Consider the following 20,054-nt stretch of genomic DNA (forward strand, 5'->3'; position numbering starts at 1 on the left):
GAGAGGGATAGCATTAGGACAAATACCTAATGCATGCAGGGCTTAAAACCTAGATGATGGGTGCAGCAAACCACCATGGCACATGTATACCTATGTAACCTGCACGTTCTGCATATGTATCCTGGTATAAATAAAATAAATTAAATTTTAAAAAAAAGGTAGTAGAGGCAGTCCCTCCTCATTCTTGTTACATGTAGGATTCTGGAACCAGTCTACCTGGGGTTAAATCCTGGCTCTGTTACTTTGTGTGAGCTTGGGGAAGCTACTTAACCCCTCTGGGCTTCAGTTTCTTTATGAGAAGACTTGATTGTAGTATCCACCTCGGAGTTGTTACATTAAGCACTATGTAAGTGTACTTTTTCACTTTGCTTGTTCACCATTCTTCCACATGAACTTGAGAATCAGCTTGCCTGACTTCAATGTAAAATTTTGGCGTTTTATATATATTATTTATAAAATAATTTATAATTTTATTATTTGTAATTTATAAAAAGTATATATTACTTGCCAGGCATGGTGGCTCAGGCCTGTAATCCCAACACTTTGGGAGGCCAAGGCAGGTGGATCACAAGGTCAGGAGATCGAGACCATCCTGGCTAAGACGGTGAAACCCAGTCTCTACTAAAAATACAAAAAAAAAAAAAAAAAAAATTATACGGGCGTGGTGGCGGGCGCCTGTAGTCCCAGCTACTCAGGAGGCTGAGGCAGGAGAATGGCGTGAACCCGGGAGGTGGAGCTTGCAGTGAGCTGAGATCGCGCCACTGCACTCCAGCCTGGGCAACAGAGCAAGACTCCGTCTCAAAAAAAAAAAAAATATATATATATATATATATATATATAACATAAAATATTGGCATTTTATTGGACTATTAAATTTATAAATTTAAGGATAATGGACATTTTTATAATAACGAGTTTCCCCACTGAACACAGGATAACACTTTTAATCAGATTTGCAAAAATACCTACCCATTCACTTCTTCCACTTCCACTACTTTAGCCCAAGCCATCATCTTTTCCTTGTCCTCTTAGTCTGTTCTCTCACACTGTAACCAAGTATCACTTCTTTGTGCAAAACCTTCTGACAGCTTCTCATTTATGAGTCAAAGCCTGGAGCCAGGTACGGTGGCTCATGCCTGTAATCCCAACACTTTGGGAGTCCAATGTGGGAGGATGGCTTGAGCCCAGGAGTTCAAGGATGTTGTGATCCATGATAGTGCCAACTGCACTCCAGCCTGGGTGAGAGTGAGACCGCACCCTCCCCTCTCCCAGAAAGAAGAGTCAAATCCCGGAAGGGAATTGGAAAAATGCAAGACCAACTTTTAGTTGTGCTGCAGAAGAGAGGCAGCTGGGCAACAGGTGGAGAGGATGTGGGTTCAAGGAAGTTGTTTTGTTGGTATGCTGATGAGAACTAACCTGAAAAAGTGGAGGAAATTGTTGAACTAGGAGATAGAAGGGCAAGTGCTGAAGAAATGTTTTTAAGTAGGCCTCCAGTCACGTTTCCTTCCATTCATTTTCCTGAGCCTGCCCCCAACAATTTAAAACGGACATCTGATCATGTTCAACTCCCCTGCTAAAACTTTCAATAACCCTCCACTACCTTCTGTAAAAACTTACAATTTAACCTGGCATACAAGACATTCCATTCTTTTTTGTTTTTTTGAAAGAGTCTCGCTCTTGTCACCCAGGCTGGAGTGCAGTGGCGTGATCTCAACTCACTGCAAACTCCACCTCCCAGACTCAAGTGATCCTCTGTCCTCAGCCTCCTGAGTAGCTAGGATTACAGGTGCCCCCCACCACGTCCGGCTAATTTTTGTACTTTTAGTAGAGACGGGGTTTCATCACGTTTGGCCAGGCTGGTCTCGAACTCCTGACCTCAGGTGATCCACCCGCCTCGTCCTCCCAAAGTGCTGGGATTACAGGCATGAACCACCATGCCTGGCCATTCCATTATTTCTTTAAAAATGTATGGGGTACCAGATGTATGTAGCACTATGGTAGGTGCTGGTTATAGTTAACAAAACAGGCTGGGTCACCATCTTTGTGGAACTTATGGTGTAGTTGGAAAGATACGTAAATAAGCTTGGGAGATTTGCTATAGGACAGGAAATACTAAGCAGTGTTTGGATGCCACTGGGAATAATTCAGAAGTAAGGACACAGATACTATAGTAGAGACATGATCAAAAGAATTAAAGGCCTTGAGAAATGAGAGGGGATGATGAGACCCAGAGCATGTGTGGAGTGACTGAGTTTTGTAGGAGGGATACTTCAGTTATAACTAGAGAGAAAGGTTGAGTGATGGAGTAGATAGATTTATAGATGGTGGGATGATGAATTCCATCAATGGTTTTTCAATGAAATGTGAAGCAAGGTCCTTAGCTAGATGGAGAGGAGAATATTAAATGGTCATTTCAGAGTATTAACAAGAAGTTACAGGTGTTGCTTATTTCTTACCTCCTACAGCTTCCTAGTTGTTGTTTTACACTTGTGAGATTTTGATTTAGTTCTCATTATTCTTTTCTGGCAAATTTCTACTTGTTCTTCCAGACTTACCTGGGCCATCACTTTTTATGTCACCACACCTGGTACCTATCTCACTTCCACTATTAAAATACACTTTAGTTCGTATTTGTTTCCCCTACAAGACTAGTAAGATTCCTGAAAAGCTTGGTCTGTGTCCCTAGTGTCAAGCGGGACATTTAAGTAAGGATTTTTGATAAATGTTTAACAGACATTGTCTGTGGAATCTACAGCTAGAATTTATCTGATATGGAAGTGCCAAGGATTAACCAATCCCTAGAATGAAGCAGCTCATATGACATCTGTGCCCTTTTAAAAATGGCACTGTTTGGCTGTGCTTGTTGTTGTCAATGCAGAGTGCTCCTGCACCATTGCAGTATGGACACACCACCACGTTGGCTTTCATTTAGTCTTTTTGTTTTATTCAAATGTCAAAATGTAAGTTCCAAGATACAAATTATGTTTGATTTAAAAACATCGATTATGCTTTGTTAACAACTTCCAAAGCCAAATGTAAGTTGTTGTGACTAAAATGCCTCCCCAGTCCATTTCTGGAGGATTACCCTTAATATGTTTAGCAGCTAGTCTGATTTCCACTCTACAAAAAGGAAAATGATGCTATAAGGGAAAGATAATGAACAAAGTTATAATATGTAAGACTTCCTGGGAAGAACTTGAACCATTACTAGGGAGACCAAGGAGAGGTGTTTCTGTTCCACACTATAGCAACCAGCCTTAACACTCTGTAATACAAAGTACATTTCTGGTCCTACCCAGCCATAAATACCATACATCCCTTTTATTAATTATATCATAGAAAGCCCAACTCTTCATCAACAAGATTTAGAATTTCCTAATAGCTTCAGTTTTTCCCTAAAAAAAAAAACAGTGTAAAAGGAAAGCTCGAGTCTATAAACCAAAAAAAAAAAAAAACCAAATATTTACATGTACTCTGATTTAAACAATTTCAAATGAGATTAAACTGAATGAATATAGAACTTGTACCACCATTATAGAAGGAAAGAAAAAAAGCTTAAAAGGTACCCAAATATTTTAATATTTATGGAATTAAATGATACAATTTTCATTAAGACCCCAAATATCCCACCACTTTTTAGCTTTGCTGTATAATGAAGGTTAGTAACTTATATGTTAGTGTGAACACATTTACTTTGGCTGATAGCAAAACATAGATTTTTTTAAATGTTCTAAGAAGCCAAAGAATTAGACCAAAATGTTCAGCACCAAAAAACAAAACAAAAAAACTAGCTCAATACTTCAGGTTAAATACACAATATCAAGAAATTTTATTTAGGTCAGCACATGGCTGTTACTATGACTGATACTGCATGCTATTTCTAGAATTAGATATGTATCTTTCTGGCTGGATGCGGTGGCTCATGCCTGTAATTCTAGCACTTTCAGAGGCCAAGGTGGCCGGATTGCCTGAGCTCAGGAGAGACCAGCCTGGGCAACATGGCGAAACCCCGTCTCTACTAAAAATACAAAAAATTAGCCAGGTGTGGTGGTGCACGCCTGTAGTCCCAGCTACTCAGGAGGCTGAGGCATGAGAATCGCTTGAACCTGGGAGTCAGAGGTTGCAGTGACCCAAGATTGTGCCACTGCACTCCAGCCTGGGTGACACAGCGAGACTCTGTCTCAAAAAAATAAAATAAAATAGATATATAACTTTCTGAAGATTTAAGCTAGACTTCAATTCCATGTACTCACCCATAGTACTAAAATGGATTAAAGATGGTAAATAAGGCTGGGTGTGGTGGCTTACGCCTGCAATCCCAGCACTTTGGGAGGCTGAGGCCAGCAGATCACAAGGTCAGGAGTTAGAGACTAGCCTGGCCAACAGGGTGAAACCCTGTCTCTACTAAAAATACAAAAATTAGCCAGGTGTGGTGGTGCGTGCCTATAATCCCAGCTACTCGGAAGGCTGAGGCAGGAAAATTGCTTGAACCTGGGAGGCGGAGGTTGCAGTGAGCCAAGATCGCACCACTGCACTCCAGCTTGGGACAGCGTGAGACTCTGCTCAAAAAAAAAAAAAAAAAAAAGATGGTAAATAAATCAGACAACTTGGTAAGAAAATGGCCTTTTTTACAGAACCAATTGGGAAGTTAGTGTCATGCATTAGCAGATAAGACTAGGAATACAGCTAAACCAATTATCAAAATATAGTTCTTCAGGGTATTTTTCAATGAAATGTTTAACTACTTGAAAACTACCTGGTCCAATTTTTTGTTTTCGCCCTGAGACGGAGTCTCACTCTGTCGCCCAGGCTGGAGTGCAGTGGCACGATCTCAGCTCACTGTAACCTCTGCCCTCCGAGTTCAAGCGATTCTCCTGCCTCAGCCTCCCGAGTAGCTGCGATTACAGGCGCCTGCCACGGCACCAGCTAATTTTTCGTATTTTTAGTAGAGATGGGGTTTCACCATCTTGGCCAGGCTGGTCTTGAACTCCTGACCTCGTGATCCACCCGCCTCGGCCTCCCAAAGTGCTGGGATTACAGGCGTGAGCCACCACGCCCGGCCTAAAATTTCAATATTTTCAGAAACACATGTGGGTAAAAAAGGTAACACTAAAGAATGGTATCTCAATATTCAATTTTAAAGAATTTATTTTCCCATTTGTAGAGTAACATTATTGTAAAATCTACAGTTATCGCAATACCTGCATTGCTTAAAAGAATTCCTAAGAATTTTGTTAAAGCATTTTTTTTTTAAAAAACTGAACCAAAATAATGTACATTTTATCTCTAAACATTGTGTCATTAAAGTCCATATAACATCCTCCGTAAAATCAATGTGATGTTACAATTATATACATGATCTGATTCTTCTCCTAAAGGCTTCTCTGACCACGTATGATATCCAAGATAGATCCAATGCCTTTAATATCAGACTGTAGAGACAATTATGATCCTAAACAAAAGAAGGAAAAGCTGTATATACAAGACAGCAATATGACAGTTTAGCTGTTTGCAGCATCTGCTTGGCGGGGCCATCCTTCTTCTTCAACTCCAGAGTCATACTCCTCTTCAGAGGATTCTTTTGTTGGAGCCCTACAATGAAAAGCCATGTTTGTTTTTTTAAAACAAAAAATGGAGGTAAACATGATCTTTAAAATCAAAACAGCAAAGTAACCTCTCCGAGCTAAGAAAGCCACGATAATAGAAAATATTAGGAGCACTTTTAATATTAAGACTGCTTAGGCCGGACACAGTGGCTCACATCTGTAATCCCAGCACTTTGGAAGGCCGAGGAGGGCTGATCACTTGAGGTCAGGAGTTGGAGACCTGCCTGGCCAACATGTTGAAACCCCATCTCTACTAAAAATACAAAAATTAGCCCGGTGTGGTGGCACACAGCTGTAGTCCCAGCTACTCAGGAGGCTGAGGCAAGGGAATCGCTTGAACCCAGGAGGTGGAGGTTGCAGTAAGCCGAAATCATACCACTGCACTCCAGCCTGGGCGACAGAGCAAGACTGAGTCTCAAAAAAAAAAAAAAAAAAGATTGCTTAGTAATATGGGAAACAGACTATACAACCAAGAGTTGCAAATAAACTTCCCAGCATTTTCCCTGACAAATTTATCACTGGAAAAAAAAAAAAAAAAAAAAAAGGACAATATGGCTTCAATTGTGAAGGCTTAAAAAATCCTCTTCTCCAAGAAAGTATCATCTGTTATTTCAACTCAAATGCTGGAACTTAGCATATGTATATGGTAAAGAAGCTATTTCTGATCACATCTGTCTTGTCTCGAACTAGTAAAAATGATAATTCAGGTCACCACAATTCCTTTAAAAGCCATACGTCAACGTCATTAAACAATAAAAATAAAAGATTATATCTCTCTGGATAACTAAGGTTGTTCAAAACACATCAACTGCCTCTAAAGTTATCTTGGAACACAAGCAAACATAAAACATAACATACCTTATGATTGAGTTAAACAGAAACCTAGCTTTTGTGTAGGTAACATTAATGTCAAGCATTGCATAGTAAACATTTATTGAATAAATCAGGGGTTAGGAAACTGTAGCTTGCTAGCCAAATCCAGCCCATTGCCTTTTTTTATATATTTTTTGAGACCGAGTCTCACTTTGTTGCCCAGGCTGGAGTGCAGTGGTGCGATCTTGGCTCATTGCAACCTCCGCCTCCTAGGTTCAAGTGATTCTCCTGCCTCAGCCTCCCGAGTAGCTGGGACTACAGACACATACCACCACACCCAGCTAATTTTTGTATTTTTAGTAGAGACAGAGTTTCACCATGTTGGCCAGGATGGTCTCTATCTCTCGACCTCGTGATCCGCCCACCTCGGCCTCCTGAAGTGCTGAGATTACAGGTGTGAGCCACCACACCCGGGCTGATGATCAACTTTCAAAGACTCACAAAATACTATTGTTTTATAATACCCAAATTAGATTTTTCTACAGAAAACTTGAGATTATTGCTTCCCTTAGAAATATAATAATTTTTATGTAATTTTAAAATGACAAACCAATAAACATAGCAATGAGGAGCTCATCTTAAATTTTGTATCTGTTCTGGCTTGAAAATACACTTTACCGGATGTATCCTGGTTCCTTTTTTCCTTCTACTACTTCTTTGTCAACCTCCACACATACGATATCAGAATTAGGGACTTCAAACATTGGTTCTAGTAACAGCTTTTCCTAAAGAAATAAAAAGTAATCAATCACATTGAAAACAGATTACATACAAGTGCTTTTATTCTATAAATCACAAATTGGAATCCATTCACTCAAGGAAAAAGAAACAAACAAATATATATATATATATATAAACATATATATATATATTTGGGATTATAGCTGTGATTACAGGCGTAAGCCACCAAATCTGGCCAATTTTTTGTATTTTTAGTAGAGATGGGGTTTCGCCATGTTGTTCAGGCTGGTCTTGAACTCCTGAGCTCAGGCAATCCGCCTGCCTCAGCCTCCCAAAGTGCTAGGATTATGGGCATGAGCCACCATGCCCAGCCTCTTTTTTTTTTTATTTTTATTTTTTGTTTGTTTTGAGAGATGAGGGTGTATGTTGCCCAGGCTGGTCTCAAACTCCTGGGCTCAAGCAATCCTCCTGCCTTGGCCTTCCAAAGTGTTGGGATTTATAGGTGTGAGTTACCAGGCCCGATCCCTATTTTCTGTGTCATTAATCATATTATGTCTATGTCCTTTGTTGCAAACACCTTGAAGTTCCTTTTTGAGAAAAAGCAAAATATAATCTACTGTGACTAAAAAAAAAAAAAAATTCAGGCCAGGCGTGGTGGCTCACACCTGTAATCCCGGCACTTTGGGAGGCTGAGGCAGGCAGATCACCTGAGGTTAGGAGTTTGAGACCAGACTGGCCAATACGGTGAAACCCCATCTCCACTAAAAATACAAAAATTAGCCAGGTGTGGTGGTTCTTGCCTATAGTTCCAGCTACTTGGGAGGCTAAGGTGGGAAGACTGCTTAAGCCTCAGCCTGGGAGGTGGAGATTGCAGTCAGCCAAGATCGCACCACTGCACTCCTTTATTTGAGACTCTGTCTCAAAATATATATACATATTTTCCAAAAGAAAAACAGGGAAGCTTAATATACTCAAAACTCAGACCAAGAAATAATTGTTTTTATAGAATAATGCCAACTCACCATTATGGACCGAAGGCCTCGTGCACCTGTTTTTCGTTCTAGTGCCAATCTGGCTATAGCTTTCAAAGCATCCTCAGTAACATTCAGTTCACACTACAAATACATTAAAAATAAATTATAACTTTTATTGTTAATTTGTACCTCCAGAAAATGTACCATTAAGTGAGGGCACAATTTCTCATGGTGTTTTGGAACCCTGCCTTCAAGAAGCACTTGTTTCTATCAATTAATCCATGACAGTATCAGTATTATGAATTGCAAGTTTGTTCTGAAGCTTGAAGATGTTTTCTAGATTAACACGGACTCCCTAGGATTTTTTTCAACATTTACTAAACCTCTGTGTGTTACATACTAGGGATTTAATGATGAATAGACATCATCTTTGCCAAGCAACTTACAGTCTATTGTGTGATGACAGATGACAGATTAGCAAACTAGCATTTATAGTCCAGTGTATGTACATGGAGCTAAGGGAGCAGCAAAGGGGGAGACATCTAAGTAAGACTAGGGAACCACTGGAGGATTTTAAGCAAGGGAGTAAAAACATTAGCCTTATCTTTAATCATTCAATAAATATTTAATAACTTAATATCTATTTGTTGGGCACTGTTCTCAATGATCCATTCCAGAAGTAAAGAGGAAGATAATGATATTTTGGTGATAGTCACAGACAGACATGAGACAGGCAGACCAATTAAGAACTAAATGCATGGGTCAAGGAGAATAATATCAAAGGGGCTTGACTTGAGGCAGTGGCAATGGAGAAGAAGAGACTGATATTTAGAGACACAAAGTTCACAAAACCCAAACCATTTGTTATCCAATTGGGTATGTGGGCTAGGTGTTTGGCTACAGAGAAGTATATGTGGGATTAATAAAACTCTATTTTGGCAAGATAATATAAAAATATACACAGTATGTCACAACAAAAGCATTTAGAATACCAAGACTGAAAGGACAATCCTGTATGTCTGGCTTGGAGGTGTTGAGGTAGGCTAATGGCATTATTTTTCTTGGGCTTTAGGCTATAATGATGGTTTTAATTCAGAAAAAATAAAGACAACTCCTAAATTCTAACATAATACAATATGCCTTCCTTGATTCCTAGATCCATATTTAGTAAGGAATAGGCTGGTATTCTAGATGAGCAGAATTTGTTTTTGTTGTTAGGTTAATTTATGTAGAATTTCAATAGCAAGAAAATAAAAAATAACTAAGTACAAAAAATAAAAATCTAACCTTATCCATGCTGAATAAGGCCTGGTACTGAGGAATAACAGCATTTCGTGGCTCAGTTAATATTTGTACAAGTGTTTTCTCATCTAGGCTATGCAATGGAACCACCACAGGCAACCGTCCTACAAACTCAGGAATCATGCCAAACTCAATCAGATCTCTGGCTTCCACATGACGCAATAACCGATCTTTTTCTTCAATGTCTTGGTGAGTATTTGATTCCCCACTTCGATTAGCAAGGTCTGCAGCAGCTGCAGCCCTTCTGCCTTTTCCCAGATTAGATGGTGTTCCAAATCCAAGATACTGCCAAAGAAATGATGCATATTTATAATTAGTAGAATCAAATGATAGTGTATTAAGTACTTTTCATACATATTTCATATGATCTTTGTAACAACTCTATGAAGGTTTTATTATCATTTACATTTTACAAAGGAAAAAAACAGGCTTAGAGAGTTTAATATCTTGACCAAAATCTTATTGCTGTAAGTGGCAAAGCCAGAATTTGAACTCAGGTCTGTCTGCCTTCAGAATTGAGAACCTAACCACTATGTAATAACCAACCACAAAGAATGAATTCTAATAAAAGTGGGTAAGAACTACAAAGGGAGTCCCTTGGAACTCAGATAATAAGGTTGCAGGGTTTATTCAAAACTTCTAGATGAGTGTGGTTTCCAAAAGGTATAAAAACTATAAATATGGAGCTACAAGCAGCCTAACGAGAAAATTATCTGTTAGTGTCTTAAGTCACTGCTAAATCATGATTCTTCTAAAATCATGATTTTGGTCTGCACACAGTTAGAATAATTTAGATTTTATAAAAAACATGTAAGAATGACATCAAACAAGAATGCTAACTCTTGCAATGCTAGAGTCCTCAAAAACATAAAAAAATAAAACGAACGCTAACTTTGCTGAACAAGGTTGGGTGTATAACGGCATATGGATCTTGCTTCAGTCAACATAAATGAACTGTACTCCAGGCAATTCTCAAAAAGTTTAATTTTGACATGTCATATAGCTTTTGTCAAAAGAACAAGAGAAGTACATGATAATGTGCAAACATTGCCTAAGCTAAAAATCTGTTTGCAGGCTGGACCTGGTGGCTCATGCCTGTAATCTCAGCACTTTGGGAGGCTGAGGCGGGTGAATCAGTTGAGGTCAGGAGTTCGAGACCAGCCTGGCCAACATGGTGAAACCCTGTCTCTACTAAAAATACAAAAAGTAGCTGGGCGTGGTGGTGTGCACCTATAATCCCAGCTGCTTGGGAGGCCGAGGCAGGAGGATTGCTTGAACCTCAGAGTCGTGGAGGTTGCAGGGAGCTGAGATCATGCCACTGCACTCCGGCCTGGGTGACAAATCAAGACTCTCTCAAAAAATCTGTCAGCAATGGACTGAATATTTAAGTGTCCCCAAATTTGTATGTTGACATCCTAACCCTGTATTATCAGGAGGTGGGGCCAGGTAATAAGAACTAGAGCATATGGAAGGCATATAGAGCTTGCTTCAGTCAAGGTAATAAGAACTAGAGCCCATGATTGCTCCCCTAATTTTCATTAATAAAGTTCACAGCTAAATGGAGTGACCTAATTCTCAATAAATCAGAATAACAACTGAAACCTTCCTTCTGTGTACTTCTGATTCCTTTTCTGACATTACTTTCAAATCTTCTGTCCTACATGTTTCTAGCTTCAAATCCTTTTTGGAAATATGAAGTATTAATTATAAATAAATATCAGAACATGGTCTTTGCTTTTAGTTACAGAGTTTCAAATACAAGGTTCTCTCTCTCACACACACACCCCCAAAGAAATAATTTCTTCTTTCTAATTTGTTAGGCTAATTTATGCAGTATTTCAATGACACAAAAAACAAATTTTCATATTAAGTTATGTTTTGGCTGCTAGTGAAATTTTGCATAAATTAGCAGAAAAATAAAAATCTAACCATATCCATGCTGAATAAAGCCTGGTACTGAGGAATAACAATAATTACGTGGCACGGTTAGTATTTTTAAAAGTGTTTCCTCACCTGGGTAAGGCAAAGGAACTACCATGGACAACCACACCATTAGCAGCATTATGATTATGATTATTATTTTTTACTACTACTAAACTATTACTTAAACTAGTACATTCAAGACCAAGAAGACTTACAGCAAGCAATATAGCACACAGCTGATCTATGACATAAAGATTTCAAATAGAATGTTATATAATATAAAAGTGATCACTCGTGGCTATTATGCAAACTACAAAACCATGGAAAATACAGGTGTTTTCTGGGCTTCCTGACACTATGCTGACATTTTGTTGTACTCAATCAAAAAATAAGTACTGGGCATGTACTATGAGGATATGAAGAAACAAGTCCCAGTCCCAATTAAAAGCAGGGGTTATAAGAAGAAACACTTATAAAACTAGGTGGTATGACAACCCTTCCCGTATCTGCCAAAATGCTCCCCTCCATTGGTGAATGTCAGCAGTGATCTATGGCAGACTCTATGAGCAAGGGCAATGGAGATAAACTTTATTGGGCACCAGTGAATTGCGCAAGGGGAATGAATAGAAATTGTACTGATGCAGCAACTACCTCCAATAATGAACTCCCTAGATAAAATATTAAGTTGAACTCATCAAGTTGCACTTTTAAAATGCCCATACAGGCTGGGCGCGGTGGCTCATGCCTGTAATCCCAGAATTTTGAGAGGCCGAGGTGGGCGGATCACGAGGTCAGGAGATCAAGACCATCCTGGCCAACATGGTGAAACCTCGTCTCTACTGAAAATACAAAAATTAGCTGGGTGTGGTGGCGCATGCCTGTAATCCCAGCTACTCATGAAGCGGAGGCACAAGAATCGCTTGAACCCAGGAGACGGAGGTTGCAGTAAGCCCAGATCGTGCCACTGCACTCCAACCTGGTGACAGAACGAGACTCCATCTCCAAAAAAATAAAATAAAAGCCCATATATGGATGATATTTAGAAATCTTTCAATTTACTACTCTGAAGTTGGCTTTTTTTTTTTTTTTTTTTTTTTAAAAACAGAGTCTTGCTCTGTTGCCCAGGCTGGAGTGCAGTGGCTCAGTGGCGCAATCTCGGCTCACTGCAACCTCCACCTCCTGGGTTCAAGGGACTCCCCTGCCTCAGCCTCCCGAGTAGCTGGGATTACAGGCGCCTGCCACCACGCCCGGCTAATTAGTGGAGACGGAGTTTCACCATATTAGCCAGGATGGTCTGGATCTCCTGATCTCATGATCTGCCCACCTCGGCCTCACAAAGTGCTAGGATTACAAGCGTGAGCCACCGCGCCCAGCCTACTCTGAAGTTTAAAAAAAAATAGAAATACAGCAAGTCCTCACTTAACATTGTTGATGGGTTCTTGGAAACTGCAACTTTAAACGAAACAACATACAACATGTCCTCCAATAATGTCATTTTATTCAACATAATTTCCTTATGAAATTGATGAGGAAAATTAGTTTGTTACATGTCATTTCGCTTAAAGTTGCAGTTTCCAAGAATCTATGGGATGACGTTAAGTGAGGACTTACTGTATATTTCTTTGTTTTTTTCTTTTTTGAGACAGAGTCTCACTCTATCACCCAGGCTGGAGTGCAGTGGCGCGATCTTGGCTCACTGCAACCTCCGCCTCCTGGGTTCAAGCGATTCTCCTGCCTCAGCCTCCCGAGTAGCTGGGATTACAGGCACCCAACACTACTCCTGGCTAATTTTTTGTATTTTTAGTAGAGACAGGGTTTCATGTTGGCCAGGCTGGTCTTGAACTCCTGAGCTGAGGCAATCTGCCCACCTTGGCCTCCCAAAGAACTGGGATTATAGGCATTGAGTCACCGCACCCTTCCCTGTATATTTCTGATATGCTCTAAGAAAACCCAACTCTTATAATTAAAACTATGACTGGTAGCCCGCAGATATGAGAATGGAAACTGAGTGTACATCCTTTAAATGCTCTCTATCCTTCTAGTAACCCCTCAGAAAAACTTACCTTTTCATTTTTCCTCCTGCTGATGATTCTGTCTAAACCATTGAAAGCACCAGATGCCACAAACAGGATGTTTGTTGTATCAACTTGAACTGTTTCTCCACGGAGCTTTCGGGAATTCTTTTCTGGAACATTGACTATTGTGCCTTCTAGTAGTTTTAATAAGCCCTAAATAAAGAACAAATGATTTATAGCATCACCATATAAGCACATTATTTTAGACAATAGGATTAAATGGGGAAAACAATATGTGATTATGGTCAATGCACATACCTAATGAAACTCCCACATTCCTATAACTAACAAGAAAATCTAATGCATTTATCACATTAATAATTAATACATTTATTTGAAATGGTTACAGAACTTGATGCATTGTAATTCAGGAAAACAGTCAACCTGAGAGGTTGTTTTTGATAGTAAAGACATAATTCTGACATAAACACAGAATTATGACTGTATAAAATGGTGTTCAAGCACGGTGGGAACATTCAAAATTAGAAAATAGTTGAAGATATGTCTTTCACATAAATTAAAATTCTATTCCACTTACAGTATTAAACTTTGAGACTACCTATATTTGGAGATGCTTTTATAAAAAAAAATTTCCAGCACGTAAGTGTGATTATACCTATGTCTCTGTCAAAAAGTGAAACAATTTTCCTCACCCTTTAATAGTTTATGTCATAATTAGTTATCATTAAAAGGTCAAGTTGGCCAATAGATCATTGTGACTTCAATTATGGCTCTGCAAGGAATTAACCATTATTTTATACCTATCTTCTAAATAAGTGGAAGGAATAAGAAGCATGTACATAGTTCATTCATGTCTAGTTAGAATCATAACTTTCTTCAAAAGTCTTCTAGAAATGTTTAACTGGGCCTTTGAGGAATTAAAAAAAAAGATTAAATTTCATTTTTTCTGTTCTTCAAAATATTTTAAATTTCCTAACAAGGTAATTTGTTATTTCAAATTGTCAACAACTTTCTTTTAGGATCTAAACTACTTCAAAATGATATGTGGAGTTTGGGGGCGGAAGAAATAAAACAGAATCTAATTGAATGTGAAACCAAACGTACAATATTTGGGAGGTTGATGTATTCCCTTCCTTTTAGTGGGCTTGAACAAAATATTCAACTGCTTACTTGCTGAACGCCTTCTCCACCTACATCCCGTAATTGATGAATGCCTGGCACACTGCCAATCTTATCTACTTCATCCAGAAAGACAATTCCTATAATTTAAGGAGGATTCTATTTATAATACGAAAAAGATATACACAAGATAGCCTCAGCTTTAAAATACTTAGGTAGCTAGAGAACAAAGTTATTTGATCTTTCATACTTAACATATCCAATAGCTTGACATTATAAAAATGCACTTTTATTTCTTCCATCCATCATTTTGTACAACTGCTTTGTAATCTGCTCTACGGAGTAACATTTACGTATGGTAACAAAATCTCCTTGACAACAGTGATTTGCCCCACTAATGTATATGAATTCTTTATAGTATGGAAGCAGGAGGTATCTGCAGTGCTAGTATTAACAAAACTTTAGCTTACTCTTTCCCGCCTACATTCTTGTCTTAAAGAAATTTGAACAGGAAGCTGTCATGCTCTTCACGTGAACAAGAACAGATGATAAATGAAGGAGCAACGCAGCATCCATGACATCCTGTAGGTCAACAGGCTAAACTGTTTCTAGAGTCATCTGGTACCCTCCTCCCTTGCCCCTGCCCTGTCCTGTCTTAATCTAAGCATTAGAAGTCTTGAGGGGAGTTAAAACAAGAAAAGCAATGATAGTATTAAGGATCTAATAGGACAGTAATTTGGCTTGTTTTGAATCCTACCAGCCAGCTTAGTGACAATAAGGCAAAGCAAACTATGTGGCCCTTAATCAGTATGCTAGAAATTATGTAACAAAGGTACTTCTATATAATTACAGAATTTTAGTCCTTGACTCAAAACAAGAATTATATTGTCTCTTAATATTTGACTGATTCCCCAATATACTAAATCTGGGGACAGACCATGCTGAAAACATACCTTGTTGTGCTTTTTCCACATTATAATTGGCATCTTGGAGTAGTTTTGCAATCACAGATTCAATATCTTCGCCTACATATCCAGCCTGAGTCAAAGTTGTACAGTCACAGATAGCAAAAGGGACATCAAGGCATTTAGCTAGGGTTTGTGCCAGCAGAGTTTTACCTACAAATAGAAACAGTCACTAAAAGTTTACTGAAAATATATTGGCACACAATTTTTCAATAAAAATGCAAAATAAATTTTAGTAGTATATAATAAAAAGTTGTCAATTGCTACATCCTTCCTCTGCTATTATTTTTTTTAGAGACAGGGTCTTGCTCTGTCACCCAGGCTGGAGTGCAGCCTGTGATCATGGCTCACTCCAGCCTCAATCTCCTGGGCTTAAGTGATCCTCCTGCCTCAGCCTCAGGACTACAGGCACGTGCTACCACGCCCAACTAATACTTTATTTTTTATAGAGATAGAGTCTTGCTCTGTTGCCCAGGCTGGTCTCAAACGCTTGGCCTCAAGTGATCCTCCCACCTTTGTCTCCCAAAATGCTGGGATTACAGGTGTGAGCCACTACATCCGATCTATTATTATTTAGATATAGCTGTTTTTTATTATTCCTGTGAAGATGTTAGGGATTGGCCTGAAGGGCAACACCAATGCCTCAAATTCAGTTTGTATTCTATGCAGGAATACTGATAGTGTATCTAGATGACTGGCCTTAGATTTTCTTCTCAAGAGCCATAATACTTCAATCGCAAGATACAGGTTATAAAATCATTTATATTCTGATTTTTAAAATGAGTAGTACATTTTCTCAGCAAGTTATTTACCTGACCCAGTTGGTCCAAGCAGCAAAATATTACTTTTTTCAAGTTTTATGTCATCATGAGAAGAATCCAATACTTCACCTCCTCGTTTTTCCTGAGGTATTTGTTGATTTACCTGTTGCTGCATTGATGCTCCTAAAGCATTACCATGTGGGCTAATTCCAGCAATCTGAAGCAATTCTGAAAAAAATGCCAAAGGAATTACTTGAGCTTCATTTGAATTTACTTGAAGAAAATGTCCCATAAAAACTTTTATCTAAAACTAAATATCTACATAGAAAAATTTAAGTATTTTGACATTCTGTCTTACCTACAAAGGAGAAAAATCTCAAATTATCTAGTGACAAACATATAGCACACAATGATTATATAAAGAACCTCAAGCAAAGGAAATTGATTTTTTTCACTGTCCTTATTTATATACATATGTAAGAATACTCCTTTACCCAAGGGAAGGCAATACAATAGAAGAGCAGAGCCAGGAGTTAGAAAGCTTTAGCTCTGGACCTTCCTTTGTCTCTAAGTAGAAGCTACATGATCTAGGGCAAGTCATATAAACTTTATGTTCCTGTTTCCTAATCAATAAAATCTACTAGAGAAACCAAATATGATACACCTTACTATCTCTGGCCCTATCTAAATCTCTAATTTTATTGGACCTGTACTGGATCTTTCTAGTTCCTTTATTAGAGACATAACACTTAACTAGATGTGACTGACATTGCTAATGACTAGATGGGACTGACATTGCTAGTGAGGTTATCAGTTTATCAGCCAGATTCCTACAAAAATATATCTTTAGGCTAGGCATGGTGGCTCATGCCTATAATCCCAGCACTTTGGGGGGCCAAGGCCGGTGGATAACCTGAGGTCAGGAGTTTGAGAACAGCCTGGCCAACACGGTGAAACCCCATCTCTACTAAAAATAAAAAATTAGCCAGATGTGGTGGCACGCGCCTATAGTCCCAGCTACTTGGGAGGCCGAGGCAGGAGAAGTGCTTGAACCCGGGAGGCGGGGGTTGCAATGAGCCAAGATCACGCCACTGCACTCCAGCCTGGGCAACAGAGTAAGACTCTGTCTCAAAAAAATAAAATTAAAATAAAATAAAACAAAACAAAATAAAAATGAAATAAATAAATCTTTATTCTCACTTTCTCTTGGCTGAAGGAAAGATTATCCAGATTTGTAAATATTCAGATTGTTCTTGGTTCTTAGCATTTGAGTACCTGTTATCATAACATACTTGTTTATATTTCCTGAATTTATTTTTACATTTTCTTTTCTTTTCTTTTTTTTTTTTTTTGAGACAGAGTCTCTCTCTCTGTTGTCCAGGCTGGAGTGCAGTGGTGCAATCTCAGCTCACTGCAACCTCTGCCTCCTGGGTTCAAGTGATTCTCCTGCCTCAGCCTCCCGAGTAGTTGGGATTACAGGCACACGCCACCACACCTGGCTAATTTTTGTATTATTAGTAGAGACGGGGTTTTGCCATGTTGCCCAGGCTGGTCTTGAACTGCTGACTTCAGGTGATCCACCCGCCTCAGCCTCCCCAAGTACTGGGATTACAGGCATGAGACACCGCGCCTGGCCTAAATTTTATTTTCTAAGAAATTGATTCAGAAAATCAGACTTTCCAATGATTATTTTAACTAAACTGATAGAATAATAGTTCGGCAGACATATCTATTATCATGGTCCTATTCCATCTGGCTGTCACTTTCAAACTATCTTCATACTTAAGGTAAAGGGTTATTCTATTCATCAAAAACAATAAGCATTCCATAAACATCTGGATTAAATTGTGCTACCTTTGAGGGTTAATAATTAGTGAATAATTCACAATGTTGTGCCTCATTATAATCCACATCAGCCAAGAAAACTCAGTCTGCTGTATGAGGTTAGTTAAATTGTCACTAGCAAAGTACTTTTTAAAATTTCAGCAAAATCTGGTTAGGGATTGTGATACCATAGGAAGGGGCTTGGGTTAAGTTTAGCTCTGCCCAAAGGGAAAAAATGATTTAGATGTAGCTTCAGATCAGCAAGGCCAGCAGGTGCTTGTCATTCACTCATTCTCTCTCTCTCTCTCATTCTCTCTCTCTCTCTCTCTCTCACAAACACACACACACACACACACACACACACACACACACGATTTAGATGAATAAATGAACAAAATTGCAAGGGGCCTATTAATTACAGTGGAACCACATAATCTATGTATTTAACTTATTTAATGATTTAAGTTTAAAAAAGAAATAATTTAAATGATACAGATGATATCTATCATCCCATTTTATGAGTATATGCCTTAGAACAAACTTGAGACAACTCTCCGATTCTTTCAGTTAGTCCCTGTTTGTGCATCTCTCACTGTGTAAGCACAGCTCTCTAAAATGAGGACCATGAGCAAGCAGGCTAGTGTAGTAGTTAGCTGCACAGAGCTCACCAGCTGTGTGGCCACAGACAAATTACTTAAAATTTCTGTGTTTCAGTTTTCTTACTTCTAAAATGGAGATAAAAATAATAGTTTCTGTCTCATGGGTTTACGGGAGATTAAATGAATATATGCAAAACACTTAGAACAATACCTGGCAGATAGTTTTATAAGTGTTACAGAAGAATCTGGTATTATTATTACCATTTCCCTAGTGTTTAATTATTCACACAACACAGCCCTTAAACGCAAACAAAGTATTTCATCTGGTGCTCAACTTAAAAAACAACATTATATTCCAAAGATGGAGAAAAAAAGCCAATTGTGTCAGTCTTCCTAAAAGCTGTATGTTGGTCTCTAAAATTTGACTTCCAAAGGGACTTACAAGAATTAATCTTATTGTACATGATTTTGGTCTAAAACCCTAGACCAGTGTTAGGGTCTAACACCCCCGGCCAGTGTTAGTTAACAACCTAACTTTAGAACTTAAAATCCCATGTAAAACACAACAAAACTGCACATGACAATAAATTTAAGCTTTTGAAATATTTGTTTCTAAGTCAATCTTTTACATAAGTTCTTAAATACTGTTACTTAACATTTAAATAACATTAAATCACTACATATATTACATGACATGTCTTTCAAAATATGCACTACAGACTTTCTTTACTAATTTAGTATAGTTTAGCTGTCAACACAATTTATGAGTATGGTATTGACTGCATATCTGAATATATTTTTTCATTATGAAATAAATTACATATATACCTAAAGGTTATTATTTAGATCTTACATTCTTATATACAATCTAATTCTATTGCACTACTGTATTTCTTAATTTTACCACGCATGGTATAATCAGTATTTCTATAAATTTAAAAATAACTGGGGATAATGTAATTTTATTACATGTGATAAATGTCATGCCCAAGTTGGTACACAAGTTATATTCTCATGGCTCATCCTATATATAGTACACTTCAAATAGTGGATATATACTACTACTTGGTTCAAAGGCAAATGTAAAAACATCAAACTTAGCTAATTTTCTTTATTTCAATTACTAAAACAAAAGGCCATGTGAATCTTTCTATGACACCCCTGGAACCTCCACCCTCAATGCAGCAACTAACTATATCCACCTCCAAAGGAATAGGTGGAACACAACAGAAAGGCCACTCTCCTTGGTCTATCAAGTCCTTCCACACCCTCCATTGGACCATCTGATGCTTGTAGGGGCAATCCGGGGATGGAAACAGTGAATTAAGACTTATAATTTGTAAGACTGTAAGTTTCATAAATACAAAAACAAAAAACAAAAAACAGTGTGC

The 20,054-nt window shown here is 38.4% G+C and overlaps 1 protein-coding gene across 3 annotated transcripts in view; it reads right to left on the reverse strand.

Annotated features, from left to right (window-relative positions):
- Positions 1–2,922: 2,922 nt before the first annotated feature.
- The window catches only part of CLPX (caseinolytic mitochondrial matrix peptidase chaperone subunit X), a 41,365-nt gene continuing 24,233 nt past the window's right edge, over positions 2,923–20,054 (reverse strand). Inside the window, exons 7-15 of one of the 3 annotated variants that reach the window (XR_010131009.1) lie at positions 16,292–16,468; positions 15,468–15,632; positions 14,566–14,654; positions 13,423–13,587; positions 9,422–9,721; positions 8,183–8,275; positions 7,098–7,204; positions 5,089–5,592; positions 2,923–4,324 (exon numbers count right to left, since the gene is read on the reverse strand). Coding sequence is in view for 1 of the 3 variants with exons in the window: in XM_031002409.3 (XP_030858269.1) it covers positions 5,502–5,592; positions 7,098–7,204; positions 8,183–8,275; positions 9,422–9,721; positions 13,423–13,587; positions 14,566–14,654; positions 15,468–15,632; positions 16,292–16,468 (1,187 nt within the window). In the remaining 2 variants the exon portion in view is untranslated. Of the gene's footprint in view, positions 5,593–7,097; positions 7,205–8,182; positions 8,276–9,421; positions 9,722–13,422; positions 13,588–14,565; positions 14,655–15,467; positions 15,633–16,291; positions 16,469–20,054 lie in introns of all 3 variants that reach the window. The other 2 variants (XR_010131008.1, XM_031002409.3) reach the window with 2 other exon arrangements.

The sequence above is a fragment of the Gorilla gorilla genome, chromosome 16, assembly GCF_029281585.2.
Source record: "Gorilla gorilla gorilla isolate KB3781 chromosome 16, NHGRI_mGorGor1-v2.1_pri, whole genome shotgun sequence".
Lineage (NCBI taxonomy): Eukaryota > Metazoa > Chordata > Mammalia > Primates > Hominidae > Gorilla > Gorilla gorilla.